The 25,278-nt window shown below is 43.7% G+C and overlaps 1 protein-coding gene across 6 annotated transcripts in view; it reads left to right on the top strand.

Annotated features, from left to right (window-relative positions):
- RAB6A (RAB6A, member RAS oncogene family) overlaps positions 1-25,278 on the top strand; it is a 112,418-nt gene that overhangs the window by 18,998 nt on the left and 68,142 nt on the right. Inside the window, exon 1 of one of the 6 annotated variants that reach the window (XM_054440909.2) lies at positions 5,515-6,222. The exons of 3 other annotated variants lie outside the window; for them this stretch is intronic. In XM_054440909.2, coding sequence (XP_054296884.1) covers positions 6,153-6,222 — 70 coding nt within the window. In that variant the 5' untranslated portion in view covers positions 5,515-6,152. Of the gene's footprint in view, positions 1-5,514; positions 6,223-6,706; positions 6,748-25,278 lie in introns of those variants that run through there. 2 more of the 6 variants (XM_054440910.2, XM_063672077.1) reach the window with 2 other exon arrangements.

Raw genomic sequence — 25,278 nt, 5'->3', positions numbered from 1 at the left:
CTACTCTGAGAGTGATTATCACTTAGTAGCAGGTGGAGTGATTCATTCTCTTGTACATCTTAGAGGAGACTTTATTATTTGTGGGGGATAGAGTGTGGGGAGAGGAGAGCTCCGGCAATGTGTCAGATTTTATACATTCTGGACTAGCATAAAAAGAAGCAAGTTCTTCCCCCACTGCAATTTCAAAGCCTGGAAGTAACACCTCACTTACAAGGCTTTGAGAAATCACATTATTCATAACGGGGACCATGATTCACATGAACAGAACAAAATGGAATTATCAAAAATAGATTCTGTAGATCAATCTGTAGCAAAAATATCTTCTGACTTAGCTATTAATTGGCTACAATTACAGGAAGGACCATTCCATTTAAGTTCTACCACCTTCTCCACTTTGACTGAATAATCTTTATTCTCCAATGGCATGTCCTTATAAGTCAAAGTATTTGGAAAACAGGTTTTAACGTGATCCTCTCCCCCTTTATTTTTTGTGGTCTTTTAAAAATGAGACTTACTTCAACATACCTTGTGTTAATTGTACTCATTTAATTGGTCACCTTGAATTACTGAGCATTTGTCATTTTTGTGCTTTGTATATTGACCCACTATTATTTTTAGTAGCAATGATTATAATAACCTGCAGTGTGGGTTAGAAGGGCTTTGCATTTGATGGAATTTGAATTCCTGCCAGAGCCATTATTTGTTTCAAATGTGAGCAATATGATTTCAGTCCTTTTACCCGGACAGTTTTTCTCCTTCTATTGATTTCCTGCCTCTCCAACAGTAATAAATCCCATTTTAGGGAGTAGTAAACAGAAAAAGGCAGTTCCAGTGTGGTAACTACTACTTTATATATACACATACAATATTGAGTGCCTAATATTCAAGGAACTATGCAAGGTGTTTTAAGGGATCTGAATATGAGAATGTGAGCTGCAAGTAACAATAACAAAGAAATACAAAGACACATAAAAGCATTATTAAATATAAAGACATTTATTATGTTACTAAAAAGAAATCCAGAAGAAGGCCAGTTCCAGGGTTGGTACAGTGGCTCAATGATGCCTTTTAGCTTTCTGCTTAGCTGTCATCAATGATTGGCTTTTTTTATTAGAATTATATATTAATGTTCAGAAGAGCTATCTTAGCTCTAAATATTATGTCCTTACACAGCTACATCAATGGCAGAAAAATGGCAGTTTTTTCTCATTTATTCCTTTTCATCAAGGAAGAAAATATGTCTCTCTATATCTCTTCTTCTCTCAGAATAAAAAAAGCCTCTAGCACATTTCCTTCATCTCCCACTGGCTCAGATGGACTCATGTGCCTATACCTTAGCTGAAGGGAGGCTGGAAACACATCTGTCATTTCTAGTATATATGGTGGAAGTATGTGTGTGTGTGATGTGTGCATTGCTGGATATGCAACCACTAGTGTCTGTCACTAAGAATAAGATGAAATTGACTGGGCGCAGTGGCTCACGCCTGTAATCTCAGCACTTTGGGAGGCCAAGGCAGGCGGATCACTTGAGGTCAGGAGTTTGAGACTAGCCTGGCCAATATGGTGAAACCCCATCTCTACTGAAAATACAAAAATTAGTTGGACATGGTGGCACACTTCTGTAATCTCAGCTACTCAGGAGGCTGAGGCAGGAGAATCACTTGAACCCAGGAAGTGGAGGTTGCAGTGAGTCGAGATCGGCCACTGCACTCCAGCCTGGACGGAGTAAGACTCTGTCCCCAAAAAGGAAAAAAAGAAATTTCAGCCGAACGCAGTGGCTCACACCTGTAGTCCCAGAACTTTGGGAGAGCAAGGTGGGCGGATCATCTGAGGTAGGGGGTTCGAGACTAGCCTGACCAACATGGAGAAATCCCATCTCTAGTAAAAATACAAAATTAGCTGGGCATGATGGCACAAGCCTGTAATCTCAGCTACTCAGGAGGCTGAGGTAGGAGAATTGCTTGAACCCGACAGGCGGAGGTTGCGGTGAGCCGAGATCGCGCCATTGCACTCAAGCCCGGGCAACAAGAGCAAAACTCTGTCTCAAAAAAAAAAAAAAAAATCAGTCCTCCTGCAAGAAGCTTTGTGTCTCTCAGGGCAGAAGATAAGATATAATTTTATTACAATTTCTGTGTGATAGATTTCCTACATACTCCTGGGCTTCAATTTATATATCACCTTTAAATTGATAATGAAAGCTGTTTTAGGTACTTTGAATTTGGAGCTGTGAAGACTGTCCTCTCCCATTGTTCCTAATTTTTAGTTACAAGATCTGTTCTCAGCATCTTTTTCATAAGTAATGGTTTAGGAAAGAAGTATCAAATTACCTGACATATTTTTGGGTAATGTTCTCTTTCTCCAAAATGCTCTTAACCTTCCTTCTCTGCATGCCCAAATCCCATTCATCCTTTGAAGACAGTGAAAAATAATTCCTCTGTTATTTCATTTTGTCAGCAAACATCTGCTGCATGCTTACTATGTAGTAAGCACTCTTCAAGCACTGGGGATACAAGATGAGATCTGACCTCGTGGAGGTTACAGTCAAGTAGGGAACACTGACAACGAACAGCAGTTAAGAATAGGGTACAATAGGACAGGCAAAGGTACTTATACTGTTAGTGGGGATGGGAGCAGATGGGAGCAAGACTTGTGCGGTAGACTGAATGTTTGTGTCTCCCCAAAATTCATATGTTGAAACTATAGTCCCCAACGTAATGGTATTAGTAGGTGGGACCTTAGGGAGGTGATGAGGGTGGAGTGCTCATAAATGGGATTAGTTCCCTTGTAAGAGGGAGCCCAGAGAGCTTTCTTGCTCTCTTTCTGTCATGTGAGGGTACAGTGAGAAGATGGTTGTCTATGAACCAGGAAGTGGGCCTTCACCAGACACGGTATCTTGTGGTACCTTGCTCTTGGACTTTCCAGTCTCCAGCTGTGAGAAATAAACGTTTGTTGTTTAAGCCACCCAGTCATGGTATTCTGTTATAGCAGCCTGAATGGACAAAGACAACTTCTTTAAGTTGTAAGTGATTTAAAAGAAAAAAAAAAAGACAATTTCTTTAACTGAAGGATAAGTAGGAATTGGGGAAGAGTGGGGAAGGGAGGGGAAGAGTGTTTGCGGTAAAGAGAAGTGAGTGTAGGAAATCATGAAGGTGAAAATACTCTTGAAAAGGGCCTCTCTAATTCCTCTTTCTCCTGAGTAATTTTTCCATTTGCTATACCCTACAGCACTTAATATGCAATGTTTAGGCCATGAAGTCTCTGAAGACAAAACTTACACAGAGTACTTGGTAAATATGAAGGCAGCGTCAGAGGATAATGAGGCTGTGTATGTGTCAATGCAAAATGAAAGCTTAAAACATTAAAACATTTTAGGTAAGAGGTGGACTAGACCATAAGGCCCTTCAAAATGACAGAATAGTACCACCTGTCTAGGTGACTACAGAGACCAAAGCAGCAGGGAGGACTGATTCATAAAGTTCTGTAGGAAGTACAAAGTAATTATAGTTCCAGTCTTCAGATGTTACTTTAAAGTCTATTTCAGGAAGCATAATGAAAACTTGGTACCCATCAGAAAGAAAATAGCTACTCACTTTTGTTTGCATAATCTTTTAAAAAAGTTTCTTGGTTTAAGCTGCTCTTTGTATGTGCCAGGGTTCTGGGTTAATGGTGGAGAGGACCCTATTAGACCTGACAAAATACTTGTAAAATCAAATGTCCATTCTACAAGGCAGGTTTTTACCATTTTATTTTAGATGCATGTTCTACCCGCACATGGCTGGGAGAGGAACCAGAAGGAAGTAAATTTTGATAGAGATGGTTTGAGGATATCGCTGTTGTCTTGATAGGCCAAAATAGATGATATTTTAAGAATTTTGGTTCTTCCCTGTAATTTATTCTAGGTCAGCAATTCATCCCTGGGCCTGAGAAGACACTTTTTTGATCCTGTCATTTCTACAGCTAAGCAAATAACTCCCCAATACTGAGAAAATGTACATAAATGTTTTTGTGAATGATATAAGATACTATACACAAATGTAAGGACATATTTTTTATTATTCACTTAGAAAACTTTTTTTTTTTTTTTTTTTAAGACAGGGACTTGTTCTGTCCCCCAGATTTCAGTGCAGTGGTGCCATACTTCAGCCTCCAGCTCCTGGACTCAAGCAATCTTTCTGCTTCAGGCTCCTGAGTAGCTGGAACTACAGGAGCACACCATGACATTCGGCTATTTTATTTTTTGTAGAGATAGTGCCTTGCTTTGTTGCCCAGCCTGGTCTCGAACTCCTGGGCTCAAGCGATTCTACCGCCTCGGCCTCCCAAAGTGCTGGGATTACAGACGTGAGCCACCGCGCCCAGCCGCTTTATGGATTTTTTTTTTTTGAGACAGAGTCTCGCTCTTGTTGCCCAGACTGGAGTGCAATGGTGTGACCTTGGCTCACTGCAACCTCTGCCTCCCGGGTTCAAGCGATTCTCCTGCCTCAGCCTCCCAAGTAGCTGGGATTACAGGCATCCGCCACCACACCACGTTAATTTTTTGTATTTTTAGTAGAGATGGGGTTTCATCATGTTGGCCAAGGCTGGTCTGGAACTCCTGACGTCAGGTGATCCACCCAACTCAGCCTTCCAAAGTGCTGGGATTACAGGGATGAGCCACCACGCCTGGCTTTTTTTTGTTGTTGTTGTTGAGATGGAGTCTCGCTCTGTCGCCAGGCTGGAGTGCGGTGGTGTGATCTCCGCTCACTGCAACCTCCGCCTCCCGGGTTCAAGCGACTCTCCTGCCTCAGCCTCCGGAGTAGCTGGGACTACAGGCGCGCGCCACCACGCCCAACTAATTTTTGCATTTTTAGTAGAGACAGGGTTTCACCATGTTGGCCAGGATGGTCTCGATCTCTTGACCTCGTGATCCACTCGCCTCCGCCTCCCAAAGTGCTGGGATTACAGCCATGGGCCACCGCGCCCAGCCCGCTTTATGGATTTTGCAAGTCATTTACTCCCTCTAGGCTTCAGTTTCCTCATCTGCAAAATTGGGAGGCCATGATTCTGACAGTTATAACATTCCTGGGAGCAAGGGAAGAGAATGTTATTTAGTAAGATGCCTGTGAGGAATTATGAGAGGATGGACAAGGTGGGGATCTGAGGACTGTGAGGCACGGCTGAGGGCTCAGGAAAGAGGCTCCTATTACAAATTTTAAGGCTATAGGACCCCACCCACACTTTTTGGGGGATCATATTCCCCCTTTGTCCCGGCCCCGCCTCCGCCCCACCCTTCTCCCACTCCCCTTTCTTTCCTTTCCTTCCCCTCCCCTCCCCTCCCCTCAAGCTGAGAAGCGCCACACTTCTTATGGCCGCCACAGTGCTCCGCTTTCCACTGCTCGAGGGCTGCGCGCGCTCTCACGCTGCCACCTCACTCGCGTGTGGGCTCGCCCTCAGCCCCTTCCGATTGGCTCATTATGTAAGTGGCGTAAGGGCTCCAGCCTCCCACTAACTTATCCCTGGCTTGCCCCGCCTCCTCCTGGCTTTTTTTGATGCCAGTGGAAACCTAACCTGCCCCGTCGCCGCCGTGCGGGAGGAGCCGGTAAAGCTGTCCAAACCAGGAAGGCGATGGCGATGGCGATGGCGGTGGCGCGCACGCACGCACGCACGCACGCACGCCAGCGGCCGGCGGGGCCGCAGGCTCGCGCCCGGGCTCGCCCTGCGCCGCGCCAGAGGCTCGCGCACTCAGCAGGTTGCGCTGCGGTGGCGGTAGCTGTGGAAGCTCAGGCGCTGCGCGTGAGAGGTCCCAGATACTTCTGCGGTTCCGGCTCCGCCACCCTCAGCTTCTCTCCCCCAGGTCTGGGAGCCGAGTGCGGAAGGAGGGAACGGCCCTAGCTTTGGGAAGCCGGAGGACACCCCTGGCTCCTGCCGACACCGCCCTCCTTCCCTTCCCAGCCGCGGGCCTCGCTCGGTGCTAGGCTACTCTGCTGTGAGGCGGCGGCCGCTGCCAGTCTGTGGAGAGTCCTGCTGCCCTCTAGCCGGGCTCCTCCACCGGGCCTTGCAGGGGCCGAGAGAGCTCGGTGCCCGCCCTTCCGCTCGCCTTTTTCGTCAGCTGGCTGGAGCAGCATCGGTCCGGGAGGTCTCTGGGCTGAGGCGGCGGCAGCTCCTCTAGTTCCACCATGTCCACGGGCGGAGACTTCGGGAATCCGCTGAGGAAATTCAAGCTGGTGTTCCTGGGGGAGCAAAGCGGTGAGTACGTGGCTCCCCTACTCCTGGCAGCTGGCCGCAGCGTCCCCGCACCGCCCCCGGTGCGGCCCTTCCGTCCGCGGAGGCTCCCTGCCCGCCTCGCGTCCGCGCTCGTTGCCGCCGCAGCCCTTCCCGATGTGCCCCCCGGTGCCACTGGCTCTCCGCCTGGATCTGTCGGCCGAGTTTTTACCCTGTTCCCCGGGTTCTTCAATCCTCGGCTCGCCGGCTCCGTTCCCCGCAGTCCGGCCATCTCCGGTCGATCTGCCCTCCCTCCCCAGACCTCACCCCGCCCAGCCTCTTGTCCATCCCTTTCTTCCTCCGGTCTCGGTCATTGCCCCTACCCCGGCCCCCTTTCTTGAGCTCCACCCTTATTCCTTGCTCTTTTCCCAGTTCCTCAGCGCTGTGAGGCCCACTCAGGGAAGCCTCACTCCCGAGAGCGGGCCCTCTTCAACCTTGGCCAAGGAGGGTGGGATCTGGGCGTTGTTTTCCCCAGAGGCTTGGCCCTGAGAAGTGCTGATGTCGTGGAAGGTGGGAAGAGGTGGTCGTAGAAAAAAATTATTAAATGATTTTCACCTGGGTGGGAAATTAGTCTGGGCCATAGAGGAAACATCTGAATTGGAGACGACTTGAGCATGGGGTGGTTGGGGGTGAAAGGGGTAGCGTCGGCAGTAGAGATTTTTGCCCCTTAGGTTAGATGGGGCTGTGGCTTGTCGGAAAACCTCATTTTGTTCTCTTGACTTTCATCACTGACAATTCTTTTGACAATGTTGATGATTTTTCAATCTCTGCCAGATGCTATGTCATGATCATTTTACTTGGAATTTTTCTCATCTCACCTCCCCTTTTTCTCTTTTCAACATGAAGCAGCGTCTGAGTCTCATGGTGGTACAAAAGGGAATTACTGGGGAAATGTTAATCATTTTTTCTTGAGTATTTTCCAATGATATATTGAGGATTCATGTGAGAGAAGGCTTGGAATAACAAACATCTTTGTTTTGTCGGATTTCCTTTGGAAAATGGAGTAGAGTAGTAATAGACTCATCATCTAGTTACCTAAATTAGATTTAAATACCATTTGGGCTAAATAATTCTTTTATGCTTAATATTCCGTACTGTCTGATGAGTGAAATTGTTATGTCATTTACCTGGTCAGGTTCTGCTGTCACTGTACTTTTATATTAGATACTAGATCCTAATTTTGTGATGGTTGTTTCTACGATTACTTCTTGTAGTATTTCCAGTTTTATGCTGTATTATACAAACTTGACACTCGACAATTCAGAGATGATTACCCTCCTTTGTTTTTCTCATACTTTGCATGACCATCTTTAAAATTCAGACATTGAGAGATTAGTTCTGAGTCATCAAACATTGAGTACCTACTAGGTGTTTTAGGTGAGGTTATAGAAAACATTAGTTATTTGTTTTGACTGGAAGGCATGTAAGTGATATAAATTCATAGCTTTTATTACTACTTTGAACTATTTATACTAATTTGTATGCCATCACAGAGGTTAATACTCTTGCAAAATTGCCTCCAGTTAGAACTGGGAAATCATTTTTCTCCTTTCGTATGTAGATTATCTTCCCCTCCTCCCTTTTGGGGGGAAAAATACAATCTCCCTCTTTTTTGCTTATATATTTTCCTGAAGTAAGTATAAACTTGTGTCTTTAGGTGAGTAACTTGGTAGAACCTATGGAGTTGATTCTAGTCCAGCTTTTCTATGTCAATATCAGGATAGTTCCCAAACATAAAATATAGTTTATTGGTTATTATTGATAAAAAGGATCCAAAGTGCTTATTGTGCATTCTAAAGATATTAATTGCCTTCCTTATGTTGTGATGCACAGCTATTTAGTTTGCATGAAAAAACCTATTCATCTCCCTGTCTAAAAAGATTTTAGCATGAATGGAGTGCTTAACTTTCTAAGTATCTTCAGGTTTCCTTTGAATTTCTTGAGTATTTGTATATGTTCTAATGCATAATGAAGAGTTTTATGGCTTCTAATTTCGTACCTTGTTTAAGCCTCTACTACCCTCCCCCCTCCATTACTGAAGCCTGGTTAGATTTTTTTTAATAGACTTCATTTTTTAGAAGAATTTTAGACTTACAGAAAAATTGAAAAGATAGTGCAGAGTTCCCATATACCCACACATCTAGTTTCCCCTGTTATCAACATCTTGCATTAGTATGGCACATTTGTTACAATTAATGAACTAATATTGATATGTTATTATTAACTTAAGTCCATAGTTTATTTAGATTTTTAGTTTTAACCTAATGTCCTTTTTCTGTTTCAGCATTCAATTCAGGATGTGAAGTTAATTATCTTTTGAGGTTACTGTATTGTCAAGTAATGCCATTCATTAGCTTTGACAATGAAAGATTGATCTCTGTTTTCATGGTCAGTGTCTATAGTTTCCTTATGCGTTAGTAGAGGTCTGTAGACTCCATGTCGTTTTGATGTAACTCTTCATGAATTATTTATTTTTAGGTCTGTTAGAATTCCACAATTCAGTTTTTAAAGCCTGTAATCTATGGCAAAGCCTTGTTTTTTCTTAATAGCATTTACCACATTTACAATTATCTTATTTTTTGGGTGTTTGTTTTTATTTCCCACAGAAGAATGCAACTCCCATGAAGATAAAAACTATTCTTTTTTTGTTCAGTGTATCCCCATTGCCTAGCATAGAGCCAGGCTCATAGTAGCTGCTCAGACATGTTGGGTGAATGAACGATGGCTGAATCTAATAGTAACGAAAGCTAGTAGCCTATGTTACACTCTTTGACATGGTGAAGTTCACATTTTTTCCTTATGCAATTGATAGTTTAACAATAACACTTAAAACTTACATCATTTGAATGTATACAGAAATATATCAGATACTTAAGGGGGTAGAGAAACCAGTCGTTTAGAGGCCCAATCATTTCATTCAAAAAATGGGACTGACATGAATTTTGTACTTTTTTTTTGAGTTGAGCAAAATTAGTCTTCCTTTGTTAAAGTCGTTGTTAAATTATTTGCTATTAATATAACGCATGAAAAGTATTCAAATTATACCAATGATGTGCTCATGGAACTGATTTGAAATTGGGTTTTATTTGGCTTATCAAAAATTTAAGATACTAGGCTGGGTGCGGTGGTTCATGCCTGTAATCCCAGCACTTTGGGAGGCTGAGATAGGTGAATCATCTGAGGTCAGCAGTTCAAGACCAGCCTGGCTAACATGGTGGAGTCCCTGGCCCGCCCCCCCACCCCCCCCCGCCCCTGCCCCTGCCCCTGCCCCTGCCCCTGCCCCTGCCCCTGCCCCTGCCCCAGCCCCACAGCTCGGTCTCTACAAAAATACAAAAATTATCCAGGTATGATGGGGGGTGGGGGCCTGTAATCCCAGCTACTCAGGAGGCTGAGGCAGGAGAATCACTTGAACCTGAGAGGTGGAGGGTGCAGTGAGTCGAGATCATGCCATTGCACTCCAGCCTGGGCGACAGAGTGAGACTCTGTCTCAAGAAAAAAAAAAAGAAAAAAAAAATATATATGTATATTTAAGATACTGTGCTCTATAATGAAAGTGAATTGTGTCAGTACATGAAGCAGATTGAGTTAATGACATCAATCTTAACCTTGGATAAATTCTTACGGTTTAATAAAGGAATGTTTGGCCGGGTGTGGTGGCTCACGCCTGTAATCCCAGCACTTTAGGAGGCCGAGGCAGGCAAATCACCTGAGGTCAGGAGTTCAAGACCAGCCTGGCCAACATGACGAAATCTCATCTCTACTAAAAATACAAAAACTAGCTGGGCGTGGTGGCGTGTTCCTGTAATCCCAGCTACTCAGGAGGCTGAGGCAGGAGAATTGCTCAACCCAGGAGGTGGAGGTTGCAGTGAACTGAGATCACCCCACTGCACTCCAGCCTGGGCCTCAGAGCGAGACTTTGTCTCTAAATAAATAAATAAAGGAATGTTGAAATACACAACTGGAAGTTTCCTTGAGGAGTCTGTTTTGTTACTACCTCTGGCTATTGTCTTGAGATGCAGAGGCAGTTTTAGTAATGTCACTCAGTGGTTTACAGTAGAAGATTTTACTATATATACATGTTACCAATTATAAATTAGGAGATGTAATGGCAGAGAGAAGTGCATACTCAGCCTACTACTGTTTTTTTCACTTTATATTGCCTTTTCTTTTTTTCCATCAATGCTGATCAAATTGCAATATATTAGATAAGGAAAATATGTCTTATTGTCAGAGACTAGCAGTACTGACCAGTTGTTTTTCTTTTGAGACAGGGTCTACCTCTGTCACTCAGGCTGGAATGCAGTAGTGTGATCTCAGCTCACTGTACCCTCCACCTCCCAGGCTCAAGTGATCCTCCCACCTCAGCCTCCCAAATAGCTGGGACAACAGGCATGCACCACCACACCTGACTAATATTTGTATTTTTTTGTAGAGATGGGGTTTTACCATGTTGCCTAGGCTGGTCTCAAACTTTTGAGCTGGTGAGATCCTCCGGCCTCAGCCTCCCAAAGTGCTGGGATTACAGGTGTGAGCCACCACGCCTGGCCAGTACTGAACATTTTATATTGGCTAGATCAGTGGTTTTTAAACTTCTTTTCCCCAAGACCTCTTTCTGCTCTTACAAATTTTTGAGGATCCTGAAGAGCTCTGTTAATGTAGTTGTTATTGTTGTTGTTCTTCCTCCTCCTCCTCTTCTTTCTCCTCCTCTTCCTACTCCTCCTCTTCTTCCTCCTCCTTTTCCTTCTCCTCCTCCTCTTGTTCTTCTTCTTCCTCCTCCTCATCTTTCTCTTCCTTCCCCCTTCTCCCTTCCTTCCCCCTTTCCACCTCCCCCTTCCTTTCCCTTTCTCCCTTCCTTCCTCCTTTCCTCTTCCCCTTTCCTTCCCCCTTCTTGAATGCAGTGACTGTTTACAGGGGCTATCATGGCCAACTGCAGCCTTGTCTCAAGCTCTCCTCCTGACTCAGCCTCCCTAGTAGCTGGGACTATAGGCACATGCCACTGTGCCTGGCTTTTGTTTATGTAGTTTATATCAACATTTAGGCCAGGCGCGGTGGCTCACGCCTGTAATCCCAGCACTTTGGGAGGCCGAAGTGGGTGGATCATCTGAGGTCACGGGTTCGAGACCAGCCTGGGCAACATGGTGAAACCCCGTTTCTACTAAAAATACAAAATTAGCTGGGCGTGGTGGTGCGTACCTGTAGTCCCAGCTCTTCGGGAGGCTGAGGCAGGAGAATTGCTTGAACTCGGGAGGTGGAGGTTGCAGTGAGCCAAGATCGTGCCACTGTGCTCCAGCCTGGGCAACAGAGTGAAGCTCCATCTCAAAATAAATGAATAAATATATAAACATTTACTGTATTGGAAAAGAAAATTTCAAAATATTTAATATGTTAAAAAATAATAGGGCCAAGCGTGGTGGCTCATGCTTGTAATCCCAGCATTTTGAGAGGCCGAGGCGGGCGGATCACGTGAGGCCAGAAGTTTGAGACCAACCTGACCAATATGGTGAAACCCCGTCTCTACTAAAAATACAAAGAAATTTGCCTGGCATGGTGGCGGACAGTCCCAGTGGTAGTCCCAGCTACTCAGGAGGCTGAGGCAAGAGAATCACTTGAACTCGGGAGGCGGAGGTTGCAGCGAGCCAAGATCACGCCATTGCACTCCAGCCTGGGCAACAAGAGCTAAACTCCGTCTCAAAATAATAATAATAATAATAATAAACCCACTGCATGTTAATACCCTTTTTTTTTTGACTGCATCCCTCTGTCGCCCAGGATGGAGTGAGTGCCTCCCGGGTTTGCGATTCTCATGCCTCAGCCTCCTGAGTAGCTGGGATCACAGGCACACGCCACCATGCCTGGCTAATTTGACTTTTTGGTAGAGACAGGGTTTTGCTATATTGGCCAGGCTGGTCTCAAACTCCTGGCCTCAAGTGACCTGCTTGCCTTCGTCTCCCAAGGTGCTGGGATTACAGGCATGAGCCACCGTGCCCAGCCTTCATGTTAACATCATTTCTGAAATGAAAAAGAACTATTTTCCAAACAGATATTTAGTGAGAGTGACATTGTTTTACATATTTGCAAATTTCTTTAATGTCTGACTTAATAGAGGACAATTGGATTTGCATAGCTGCTTATGCATTCAATCCTGTAATATTACACATCATATATGCACTGGGAAACTCCACAATACATTTCAAGAGAGTAAGAGTGAAAAATTCAAATAACATCTTAATCTTATGAAAATGGTTTTGACATCCAAGGAGTTTGTGGACCTCCCCAAGGGTCTTGGGAGATCCTAAGGAGTCAGTGGACCACTCTTTGTAAACTGCTGAGTTAGGTAATATCAAGTCAATTGTATCTCCTGTTATAATGTTGCCAGTTTTTCATATCTTGTTCTGAAGCCTTAAAACTAAATGGTACGTACAGTTAATGATTTAGAGCACTAGAGGACTGGTAGAGATGGAGAGTAAGAGTCTAGGTTTCATGTTTTAGCAGTGGCTACTGACCTTTGGCAGATTACTCAACATGTCTTTATGCCCCATTTTTCCTTATCTATAACATAAAGATAATAGACCTATCATAGAGTTATTGTGACATTTAAACTAGTCAAATAATGCAAAACATTTAGAAGAGTGCTGGGCACATGAGAAGTGCTCAGAAAGTGTTTTAATTTAACAAATGTTTATTGAAAATTGCTACAGTGTCAGGTGGTTTGGTAGTGCTTACTTTTAAGGAATTTACATTTTATCAGGGAAGAAATACACAATACCTAATACAATATAGCATGATGAGTGCAGCTGCTTTTAAAAGTAGAGCTAAGGCTGGGTGTGGTGGCTCACGCCTGTAATCCCAGCACTTTGGGAGGCCTAGGTGGGCAGATCACTTGAGGTCTGGAGTTTGTTTTTTTTTTTCCAGACGGAGTCTCACTCAGTCGCCCAGGCTGGAGTGCAGTGGCGAGATCTCGGCTCACTGCAAGCTCCGCCTCCTGGGTTCACGCCATTCTCCTGCCTCAGCCTCCGGAGTAGCTGGGACTACAGGCGCCCGCCACCATGCCCGGCTAATTTTTTGTACTTTTAGTAGAGACGGGGTTTCACCGTGTTAGCCAGGATGGTCTCAATCTCCTGACCTCGTGATCTGCCTGCCTTGGCCTCCCAAAGTGCTGGGATTACAGGCATGAGCCACCGCGCCCGGCGAGGTCTGGAGTTGGAGACTAGCCTGGCCAACATGGTGAAACCCTGTCTCTACTGATACAAAAAATTAGCTGGGCATGATGGCGTGCATCTGTAATCCCATCTCAGGAGGCTTAGGCAGGAGAGTCACTTGAACCCGGGAGGCGGAGGTTGCAGTGAGTGGCCATGTTGGCCAGGTTAGTCTTGAACTCCTTGCTCTCTCACCCAGGCTGCAGTACAGGGGTGCCATTATAGCTCACTGTAGCCGCCAGCTCCTGGGCTCAAGTGATCCTCCCACCTCAGCCTCTGGAGCTGTTGGGATTAGAGGCATTCGCCATTGCGCTCGGCTGATTAAAAAAATTTTTTTTAGTAAACGAGGTCTTGCTGTGTTGCCAGGCTGCTTTCCAACTCCTGGCCTCAAGTGATTCCCGCCTCAAGCTCCTGACTCTGGAATTACAGGCGTGCACCACCTCACCTGGCTTGGACTTTTTATTAGACTTCCTGATTTTATTTCATCTGGCTCTTCCATTTCCTTATGCTTCTGTTTTAATTCTCATAAGATTTTTCTCAACTTTCTTCCATTTTATTATTATTTTTTTCTGCTATCATTTTAATTTTTTTTTCTTTTTTCTTTTTTTTTGAGCTGGAGTACTCACTCTGTCACCCAGGCTTGAGTGCAGTGGTGCAATCTCAGATCACCGCAACCTGTACCTTCCAGGCTCAAGTGATCCTCCCACCTCAGCCTCTTGAGTAGCTGGAACCACAAGCATGCGCCACCAAGCCCGGCTATTTTTTGTATTTTTGGTAGAGATGGCATTTCGCCGTGTTGCCCAGGCTCATCTCGAATTCCTGAGCTCATGCGATCTGCCCGGCCTCGGCCTCCCAGAGTGCTAGGATTACAGGCATGAGCCACCGTGCCAGTTCTTATCATTTTAATTTCAAAGAGTGTTTTTGTTCATCTTCTGAATGTTGCTTTTCTGTAGCATCTGTTTTTTGTTTTTTTTTGAGACAGAATCTTGCCCTGTCACCCCGGCTGGAGTGCAATGGTGCAATCTTGGCTTACTGCAACCTCTACCTCCCGGGTTCAAACGATTCTCATACTCTAGTCTCCTGAGTAGCTGAGGTTACAGGCATCTGCCACCATGCCTGGCTAATTTTTGTATTTTTAGTAGAGACGTGATTTCACTTTGTTTGTCAGACTGGTCTTGAACTCCTGACCTTCAGTGATCTGCCCCCTTGGCCTCCAAAGTGCTGGGATTACAGGTGGGAGTCACCACACCCAGCCTTCTGTAGCATCTTTTTAATTCCCCATTTTTACCTTTTCTTGTCATTTTGAAGATATTAATAAGATACATGACTTTTTTCTTCCTGCATATTTAGTTTTTGTAAATTGTTTTTCATCTCTGCTTTAGTTTCTCTATTTCCTGTTTGATGTGGTCCTCAAAAAAACTAGTGTTTCTTGGCTATTTGCTTCTATTTAAGAGTTGAGCACTGATAGTTGTGTGTGTTTTTTTTTTTAAGCTCTTGTGTGGGTTTGTGCGTCTTTACTGCAGAATGATCTTGCTGAGTTCCTTTTTGGGAGTCTCTGATGTTAGGTCTTTAAGTCTTTTTGCTGGTCAGATTCCCTGAAGAAGAATTACTCAGTGCACTGCTGGAGAGAATCTTGGTTGTCAGTGTTCTTGGAGGTGAATGGAGAGAGGGTTTGAAGTCATAACATACAGTAAATGCATTTAGTCTCCTTGCTTTTAATATTGTTTGTACTCTATCCCTCAGGTGTACCTTGTAATCTCTAGTACAGAAACCCTGTTTTTCTTTCTCAGCAGCTTATCTTCTAATTTTCAGCTGTGTTGAACAGAAGAGGGAATAGAAGAGAGTGTTAATCTACTTGTTAAATAGACTTTCATCCCTTCCTTCTGTTTTTAGCTCCATCTTTACCTTTATTTCTAGATGTACTTGGCCCAGACAATTCCTAAGTCAGTGGGGGTTCTGTGGTCCAAATCAGCTTTCTCAGCTTTCCCCATTGTCGGTTTAAAATTGATCATTAGTGAGTCTGTTAGGTCAGTTACTACTTTTCCATTTGCTTTCTACCTTCTAACTTGGATGTTTCAGATTTTCCGAGAACCAACACTTAATACTTGCTTAGGGTTGGTTGGTTGGTTTGTTTTTTGAGACAGGGTCTCTCTGTGTTGCCCAGGCTGGAGTGCAGTCCATTCACAGGCATGATTATAGCATACTACAGCCCTGAACTCCTGGGCTCAAGTGATCCTCCTGCCTCAGCCTCCTGAGTAGCTGGGACTATAGACTCAGGCCACTGAGCCTGACTCTCTTCTTTTTTAAAAGTCCATTTTGGCCGGGGGGCATGGTGACTCACACCTGTAATCCCAGCACTTTGGGACACTAAGGCGGGAGGATTGCTTGAGGCCAGGAGTTCGAGACCAGCCTGGGCAACATAGTGAGACCCTATCTTTACAAAAAATTAAACAAATTAACCAGGTGTGGTGGCACATGCCTGTAGTCCCAGCTACTTGGGAGGCTGGCTTGAGCATAGGAGGTTGAGGCTACTGTGAGTCTTGATTGTGTCACCTCACTCTAGCCTGGGAGACAGAGCAAGACCCTGCCTCAAAAAAAGTACATTTTATAAAATTAAAACCAACTTATTTACCCCCATACTCATAGTAGCATTATTCATAGTAGCCAAAAGGTAGAGGCAAACAAGTATCCATCCACAGATGAATGAATAAACAATATGTGACACATGCATACAATGGAATATTAGTCTTAAAAAGGAAGGAAATCTTGGCCTGGTGTGGGGGCTCATGCCTGTAATCCCAACAGTTTGGGAGGCCAAGGCATGAGGATCACTTGAGGCCAAGAGTTCGAGACCAGCTTGGCCAACATGGAGAAACCCCGCCTCTACTAAAAATACAAAAATTTGCTGGGCGCGGTGGCACGTGCCTATAATCCCAGCTACCCTGGAGACTGAGGCACGAGAATTGCTTGAACCTTGAACCTGGGAGGTGGAGGTTGCAGTGAGCTGACATCATGCCACTGCACTCCAGCGTGGGCAACAGAGTGCGACTCTGTCTCAAAAAAAAAAAAAAAAAAAAGGAAATCTGACACATGCTACAACGTGGATGAACTTTGAGGACATTATGCTAAGTGAAATAAGACAGTCACAAAAGGACAAATATTTTATGATTTTTAAAATTAATAAGTACTAAATAAACCTCCTTGTTATCCTGTCCATTGTGAGATTGACTAAACCTTGCCAAAACATCCCAACAAACTTTACTTTTGAGATGAAATCCAAACTCTCTTGTCTAAGTTAAACCCTTTCATGGTCTAACTTATACCTTCGTATCTCTCACTTGCTTCTAACACTCATCTTTACCTGTTATTATAAGGCAGATTTTTTAAAAAATTATTTTTTAAAATTTATGTTAAAAATGTTGTAATTAGAGATAAGATCTCGCTATGTTGCCCAGGCTGGCCTTGAACTCCTGAGCTCAAGTGATTCTCCTGCCTCGGCCTCCCGAGTAGCTGGGACTACAGGCATATGATACCATACCCTGCCAGTTTGTTTTTTTCTTACGGTCAGGGTCTTGCTCTGTTACCCAGGCTGGAGTGTAGTGGTGTGATCATAGCTCACTGCATCCTCAAACTCCTGGGCTTAAGCAGTCTTCCTGGCTTAGCCTCCCGAGTAGCTAGGACTATAGGCACATACCACCACACCTGGCTAATTTTTAAGTTTTTTCATAGAGATAGATCTTGCTTTGTTGACCAGGGTGGTCTCAAACTCCTGGCCTTGAGCAGTGCTCTGGCCTCGAGTGATCTTCTGGCCTCGGCCTCCCAAAAGGCTGAGATTACAGTCATGAGCCACTGAGCCCAGCCTAGTTTGGTTTCTTAAATTGTCATTAAGTTGTATACTGTACAGGACATGTCTCTGCCTTTTATTTTTCAGTAGTTTTCGGGGAACAGGTGGTGGGTGTTTGGTTGCATGGAAGAGTTCTTTAGTGGTGATTTATGAGATTTTGGTGCACCCATCACCCCAGCAGTGTACACTCTACCCAGTGTGTACGTAGTCTTTTATCCCTCTCCCACTTCCCCGTGAGTCCCCAAAGTCCATTATGTCATTGTTTTGCCTTTGTGTTCTCATAGCTTAGCTCCCACTTATATAAATGAGAACACACGATGTTTGATTTTCCATTCCTGAGTTACTTTACTTAGAATAATGGTTTCCAACTCCAAGTTGCTGTGAATGCCATTACTTTGTTCCTTTTTGTGGCTGAGTAGTATTCCATGGTAGATGTATACCACATTTCTTTTTTTTCTTTTTTTAAGATAGAGTTTTTGTCTGTTGTCCAGGCTAGAGTGCAGTGTCGTGATCTCGGCTCACTGCAAGCTTTGCCTTCCGGGTTCAAGAGATTCTCGTGCTTCAGCCTCCCAAGTAGTTGGGATTACAGGCGTGTGCTGCCATGCCTGGTTAATTTTTTTATTTTTAGTAGAGATGGGGTGTCATCATATTGGCCAGGCTGGTCTCGAACTCCTGACCTCAATTGATCTGCCCACCTCAGCCTTCCAAAGTGTTGGAATTACAGGCGTGAGCTACCGCGCCCAGCCTAATCCATAATTTTTTAAAGTTAGTTTTGGTAGAATTTTGGGGGATGAAGGAGGATTCAGAAATAGACAACAGGTATAAATGGCATATTTGAAAAGTGAACTTGTGATTTAACTAAATACTGTGTTTTGGGGTCCTTAAAATATTTTTTGACTCTTCAATATGGAAAAATTTAAACGTATAAAAAAATACGGAGACTAGCATCAGGAGCGCCTGTTAGGTGTTACACAGCTTTAATAATTATTAACTCATATCTTAATCTTTTTTCATCTATGTAGCATTCCCAACCTCTGTACCAAAGTGGGTTATTTTATGTATCTATTTATTTTTTAGAGACAAGGTCTCACTGTCACCTAGGCTGGATTCCAGTGGTGCAGCCATAGCTCACTGTAACCTTGAACTCTTGGGAAAAGTGGGTTATTTTAAAGCAAACTCCACACGTCATATTGTAACTATTTTGCTATGGCTGCTCAAAGAGGAATACCTCCTTATTGAAATATTCTTGACATTTATGTATATAATTGCTCATAGAGGCCTTTATTTTTGGGATACTGTTCATTCCTTTACATGTTTTTGAGCTTAATATTTCAGGATCTCTATATTAGAGAATTAAAATATCCATGAGTTCATAATCTAAAGAAGTGACAGCTCTTCCTTTAAAAGAGTTTCAATTAACAAATACAGACAGAATGAGGTAAATTTAAAAATCACCATTAGAATACCACAGTAATAACTGCTGCAGGTAAGATCCCTTTGATGAATTTTAAAATTGGTGGGCAAAAGTTTGAGAACACAATGTTTGCATCATCTCAAAGTATCTTCCCCAATAGTTATTACTTACAAAGGGAAAAACATTAACTTTAGGGTGAAGAAACACTTTAGACACCACCAATAACCAAGTGATTAAGGTTAACATTGTTAGGAATAAGATAATGAGCCATTATGTATCCTCTGTTATAATGCACTGAGAAAGGCACATCAGTTCTGTGGTAGTTTTGCCAAGAATGCATAGCCTCTGTCTAATCATGAGAAAACATCAGACAAATCCAAATTGAGGAACATTACATGAAACAACTGAACAGTATTATTTGAAAGTGTCCATGTCATGAAAACAAGGGAAAATGGGGAAAATCTCACATATCAGAGGAGACCAAGGAGACATGACAACTAAATGCAATGTGGGATCCTGGATGACATCTTGGAACAGAAAAAGGGCATTAGTAGAAAAACGGGTGAAATTCTAAATAAGTTACATAGTTTAGTTAATAACATTATATCACTGTTAATTTCTTAGTTTTGATAATTGTGCTGTGGTTATGTAAGAGTTTATCTTAGAGGCTGGCCGGGCATGGTGTCTCACAGCTGTAATTCCCAGAACTTTGGGAGGCCGAGGTGGGCTGATCACAAGGTCAGGAGTTCGAGACCAGCCTGGCCAACATGGTCTCTACTAAAAATGCAAAAAGTAGCTGGGCATGCTGGTGGGCGCCTGTAATCCCAGCTACTCGGGAGGCTGAGGCAGGAGAATTGCTTGAAGCTGGGAGGTGGAGATTGCAGTGAGCCGAGATCGCACCACTGCACTCCAGCCTGGGCGACAGAGCAAGACTCCGTCTCAGAAAAAAAAAAGAAAGATTTGATCTTAGAGGAAGCCAGGTAAAAGGTGTACTGAAATTCTCTGTACTATTTTTATAACTTTAGTATAAGCCAAAAAAATTTCCAGATAGAATGTTAAAACAGTCGTATGGCTGGTTGCGGTGGCTCACGCCTGTAATCCTAGCACTTTGGGAGGCCGAAACGCTTGAACCCGGGAGGCGGAGGTTGCAGTGCGCCAAGATTGCACCACCACACTCCAGCCTGAGTGACAGAGCGAGACTCTGTCTCAAAAACAACAACAACAAAAAACAGTCCTACTACATGTACTACTGTTATTCTGATTTTACCATAAGGAAATTGAGGCACAGAGAGATTAACTAACTTGTCTCATGGTTGCGTGGTTAGTAAGTAGGCAAGCTGGGATTTCAACCCAGTAGTCTGGTTCTACAACTCAATTTTTTTTTTTTTTTTTTTAAATTTATTTCGAGGCAGAGTTTTGCTACGTCTCCCTGGTTGGAGTGTGATGGTAGTGTGATCACTGCTTACTGCAGCCTCAGTCTCCTGGGCTTAGGCAATCCTCTCACCGTAGCTGGGAATACAGGTGTATACCACCATCCCCAGCTAAATTTTTTTATTTTTAGCAGAGATCAGGTCTTGCTGTGTTGCCAGGCTGGTTTTGAACTCCTGTGCTCAATTGATCCTCCTGTCTTGGCCTCCCAAAGTGCTGGTTTTTTTTAAGAGACAGAGTCTTGCTCTGTCACCTAGGCTGGAGTGTAGTGGCACAATCATAGCACACTGACTTTGAATCCCTGGGCTCAAGTGTTCTTCTGCCTCAGTTTCCCTAGTAGTTGGGACTACAGGCATGTGCCACTGTGCCTGGCTATTTTTTTTGTGTGTGTGTAGAGAAAATGTTTGATTGATATATAGTATACATAGAAGCATATAAATCATAAATATACAGCTTGAAGGAGAAAAAATGATGAATATTCTCATTCTTACAAAAGTTATTTCTTACTATAAATTAGAAAATTTGACTTTTTTTCTTTTCTTTTTAGCTTACAACAGCTTTTTTTTTTTTTTTTTTTTTTTTTCTTTTAAATTGATGGGGCCTCTGCTGGCCAGGCTGCTCTTGAACTCACTGAGCTCAAGTGATCCTCTCACTTCAGCCTCCTGAGTAGTTAGCTGGGACTACTGGTGTGACCTCTGCACTTGACTGATCTTCATTGTTTTGCATCTCTCTTTCTTTCTTTTTTTTTTTTGAGATGGAGTCTCACTCTCGCCCAGGCTGGAGTGCAGTGGCACAGTCTCGCCTCACTGCAACCTCTGCCTCCAGAGTTTAAGCGATTCTTGTGCCTCAGCCTCCTGAGTAGCTGGGACTACAGGCGCATGCCACCATGCCCTGCTAATTTTTTTATTTTTTTTGAGATGGAGTTTTGCTGTCACCCAGGCTGGAGTCCAGTGGAGTGATCTTGGCTCACTGCAACTTCTGCCTCCCGGGTTCGAGCAGTTTTCCTGCCTCAGCCTCCTGGGTAGCTGGGATTACAGGCACACACCACCATGCCTACGTTTTCATATTTTTAGTAGAGACAGGGTTTCACCATGTTGGCCAGCCTGGTCTCAAACTCCTGACCTCAGATGATCCACCCATCTCATTTTTGTATTTTTAATAGAGACAAGGTTTCACCGTGTTGGTCAGGCTGGTCTCGAACTCCCGACCTCAAGTGATCCACCTGCTGCAGCCTCCCAAAGTATTGGGATTATAGGCGTTAGTCACTGCACCCGGCCTGTATCTCTATTTCTTAAGGTTAATTTTATGTCTCTGTGAGTTGTATCCACTTTCATTTTTCTAAGAATGCAAAGTTGTTTTAGGCCAAACTCTGGACCACATTAACTACCTAAAGTACTGAATGAAGTCTACTTGGTGAAGTTTCTCTCCATTGGTTAATTAATTCATTCAGTGCCAGGCAGAAACTGACTCTCTGAGTATACAGCTATGAACAAGAAAAATACAGTTCATGTTTCTTATTTTATCGTGTGTAGTTGAGAGAGGTAAACTAGTAAATAAATGCATTAATAAGATACTTTGAGATAGTGTTAATGTCCTTATATTACCAATTTTTCTTATTTTTTCCCATAAGAAAAGATGGATCATGCTTTATTTAAAATTTCTACACTTAAGTGTTTGAGTGAAATAATGCTGATAAAGTGAGTCTTGTGCTAGTAGTCAGTCTTATGCCAGTACTCTTTACTCTTTTTTTTTTTTTCTTTTGAGATGGATTCTCGCTCTGTCGCCAGGCTGGAGTGCAGTGGCGCGATCTCAGCTCACTGTAACCTCCACCTCCTGGGTTCAAGCGATTCTCCTGCCTCAGCCTCCTGAGTAGCTGGGACTACAGGTGTGCATCACCATGCCCAGCTAATTTTTGTATTTTTAGTAGAGATGGGGTTTCACCATGTTGGCCAGAATGGTCTCGATCTCTTGGCCTCATGACCTGCCGGCCTCGGCCTCCCAAAGTGTTGGGATTACAGGCATGAGCCACCGCACCCAGCCCCAGTACTTATTTTGAACTTTCCACTGGAATATTCTTTTAGAGTGCAAACTATTTTGATTTCTCTTTTTGTCCTTATGATACAATTATAAAAGTATGTTGACTTTGTTGTAGGAGTAAAATAAAAGTCCTGCTGCCATCTAAAATTCTTTTTTTTTTTTTTTTTTGGAGACAGGGTCTCACTCTGTTGCCCAGGCTGGAGTGCAGTGGTGTCATCAGAGTATACTGCAGCCTTGATCTCCTGGGCTCAAGTGATCCTCCTCCCTCAGCCTCCTGAATAGCTGGGACCACAAGCATGTGCTACTTCATGTGGCTAATTTAAATTTTTTTTTTTTTTTTTGAGATGGAGTCTCCCTCTGTCACCCAGGCTGGAGTGCATTGGTGCAATCTCGCCTCACTGCAACCTCCACCTCCCAAGTTCACGCCATTCTCCTGCCTCAGCCTCCCTAGTAGCTGGGACTACAGGCGCCCGCCACCATGCCCGGCTAATTTTTTGTATTTTTAGTAGAGACAGGGTTTCACTCTGTTAACCAGGATGGTCTCCATCTCCTGACCTCATGGTCCACCCACCTCAGCCTCCCAAAGTGCTGAGATTACAGGCGTGAGCCACCACGCCCGTCCAGTTTAAAATTTTTTGTGGAGATAGGGTCTTGCCATGTTGTCCATGTTGAATTTTTGGGCTCAAGTGATCACCCTGCCTCAGCCTCTCAAAGTGCTGGGATTGCAGGCATGAGCCACGGCACCTGGCTGATCTAAAATTCTTAGAGCGATGCAATCTTAGGCTGAAAGTAATTTAGAAAGATAATTTAGTTTTTTTTCCTTCAGGCAGAACCGTATCTGATATCAATTTTATGAGCTAATAATGTAACCAGGAAAGAAAAGTTTCACAAAATTGTGTTACGTGAGCAAGGGCTCGGAGTTTCTAAAGTACATGGTATGCTTGGAGAATAATGAATAGCCTTCTGTAATTGGCAGATGAGGTTTATGTTTGTCAAAGGTGTGAGATGAGACTGGAGGCTAGGCTCAGAATTAAGTGGTTTTTTTTGGTTGGTTGTTTTTTTCTGAGACAGGATCTCACCATGTTGCCCAGGCTGCGGTGATCATGGCTCACTGAAGCCTCAGTCTCCTGGGCTCAAGTGATCCTCCCACGTGATACTCTTGAGTAGTTGGGACTACAGGCACACACCACCACACCTGGCTTCAAACTCAAGTTTGACATAAAGTTCCTTGATGACCTGCTAAAAGTTTAACATTATCTTATGGATACTGGGGACCCCTGCAATGTTTTATAAATTGAAGAAGGATACCTCTGCTAGTATGGAGGTTGGACACTGCACAGTGCTTGCTTGCTTTCTTTTTTCTTTCTTTGTTTTTTTTGAGACAGACTTCGCTCTGTTGATCAGGCTGGAGTGCGGTGGCGCAATCTTGGGTCATTGCAACCTCCGCCTCCCAGGTTCAAGTAGTTCTCCTGCCTCAGCCTCTGGAGTAGCTGGGATTACAGGTGCCCACCACAACACCTGGCTTTTTTTTTTTTTTTTTTTTTGTATTTTTAGTAGAGATGGGGTTTCACTATGCTGCCCAGGCTGGTCTCAAAATCCTGAGTGATCTGCCCGTCTTGGCCTCCCAAAGTGCTGGGATTACAGGCGTGAGCCACCGTGCTTGGCCTTACAGTGCTTTCTTATCTTGTTCACTCTCTTATATGTGTGCATATTTGTTTTCTTCAGTGGATTGTAAGCTCCTTTCAGGTCAGAGCTTTACTCGTATTTGTTTTTGCATTCTTATCCCCCAGCCTCCTTATTTCCTAGCATTTAATAATTTTGGAATGAAGTGAGAAATAGCCATTTGAGCATTGATGTATTTGTTTACTTTTTTTTTTTCTTTTTTTTTTTTGAGACGGATTTTCACTCTTGTTGTCCAGGCTGGAGTCAATGGGGCGATCTCGGTTCACTGCAACCTCCATCTCCCGAGTTCAAGCGATTCTCCTGCCTCAGCCTCCCAAGTACTGGGATTATAGGCATGTGCTACCACGCCCAGCTAATTTTGTATTTTTAGTGGCGACGGGGTTTCTCCATGTTGGTCAGGCTGGTCTTGAACTCCTGACTTCAGGTGATCCACCTGCCTCAGCCTCCCAGTGTGCTGGGATTACAGGCGTGAGCCACCACACCCGGCCCATTTTTCTTTGATAAGAGTAATCAGTAGTCTGTCTTTACCATTATGTATCTTTCTTGTCTGCAGCTTTTATGTAGTTAAGTTTTTTTGTCTACGTGTGGTGCGTCACGCCTGTAATCTCAGCACTTTGGGAAGCTTAAGCGAGAGGATCACTTGAATCCAGGAGTTTGAGACAAGGCTGGGCAGCCATAGCCAGACCCTGTTTCTATTTTGTTTTATTTATTTATTTATTTATTTATTTTTGAGACGGAGTCTCGCTCTGTCGCCCAGGCTGGAGTGCAGTGGCACAATCTCGGCTCACTGCAACCTCTGCCTCCTGGGTTCAAGCAATTCTCCTGCCTCAGCCTCCCAAGTAGCTGGGATTACAGGTGCCCACCACCACGCCCAGCTAATTTTTGTATTTTTAGTAGAGACAGGGTTTCACCATATTGACCAGGCTGGTCTTGAACCTCTGACCTCAAGTAATCCACCTGCCTCAGCCTCCCAACGTGCTGGAATTACAGGCGTGAGCCACCATGCCCAGCCTATTTTATTTTTTTCTTTTTTAATTTTGTTTTTCTTTTTAAATCACATTCTCTTCTTGTCTAAAAGAAATAAAAAATTAAAACAAAATGAAATGAAATTTTTTAAGATTTAATTTTTTAGATCAGTTTTAGGTTCACAGCAAAATTGAGAGGAACTTACTGATATTTCCTGTATATCTCCTGCCTCCACACATGCATTAATCTCCCCCGTAATCAACATCCCCTGCTAGAATGGTACATTAGTCAGTCAATGAACTGACACTGACACATCATTAATTACCCAAAGTTCGTTGCTTGCATTAGAATTTATGCTTGGTGTTGTATATTCTTTGGGTTTGGACAAATACATAGTGACATGTATCTACCATTATAGTATTATATGGAATATTTTCAGTTCTCTAAACATCCTCTGCTCTGTCTACTTCTCC

The sequence above is a fragment of the Pongo pygmaeus genome, chromosome 9, assembly GCF_028885625.2.
Source record: "Pongo pygmaeus isolate AG05252 chromosome 9, NHGRI_mPonPyg2-v2.0_pri, whole genome shotgun sequence".
In the NCBI taxonomy this organism is placed as follows: Eukaryota; Metazoa; Chordata; class Mammalia; order Primates; family Hominidae; genus Pongo; species Pongo pygmaeus.
Note: the sequence above shows the minus strand (reverse complement) of the source record. Positions and strands in the feature narration are given on the sequence as shown.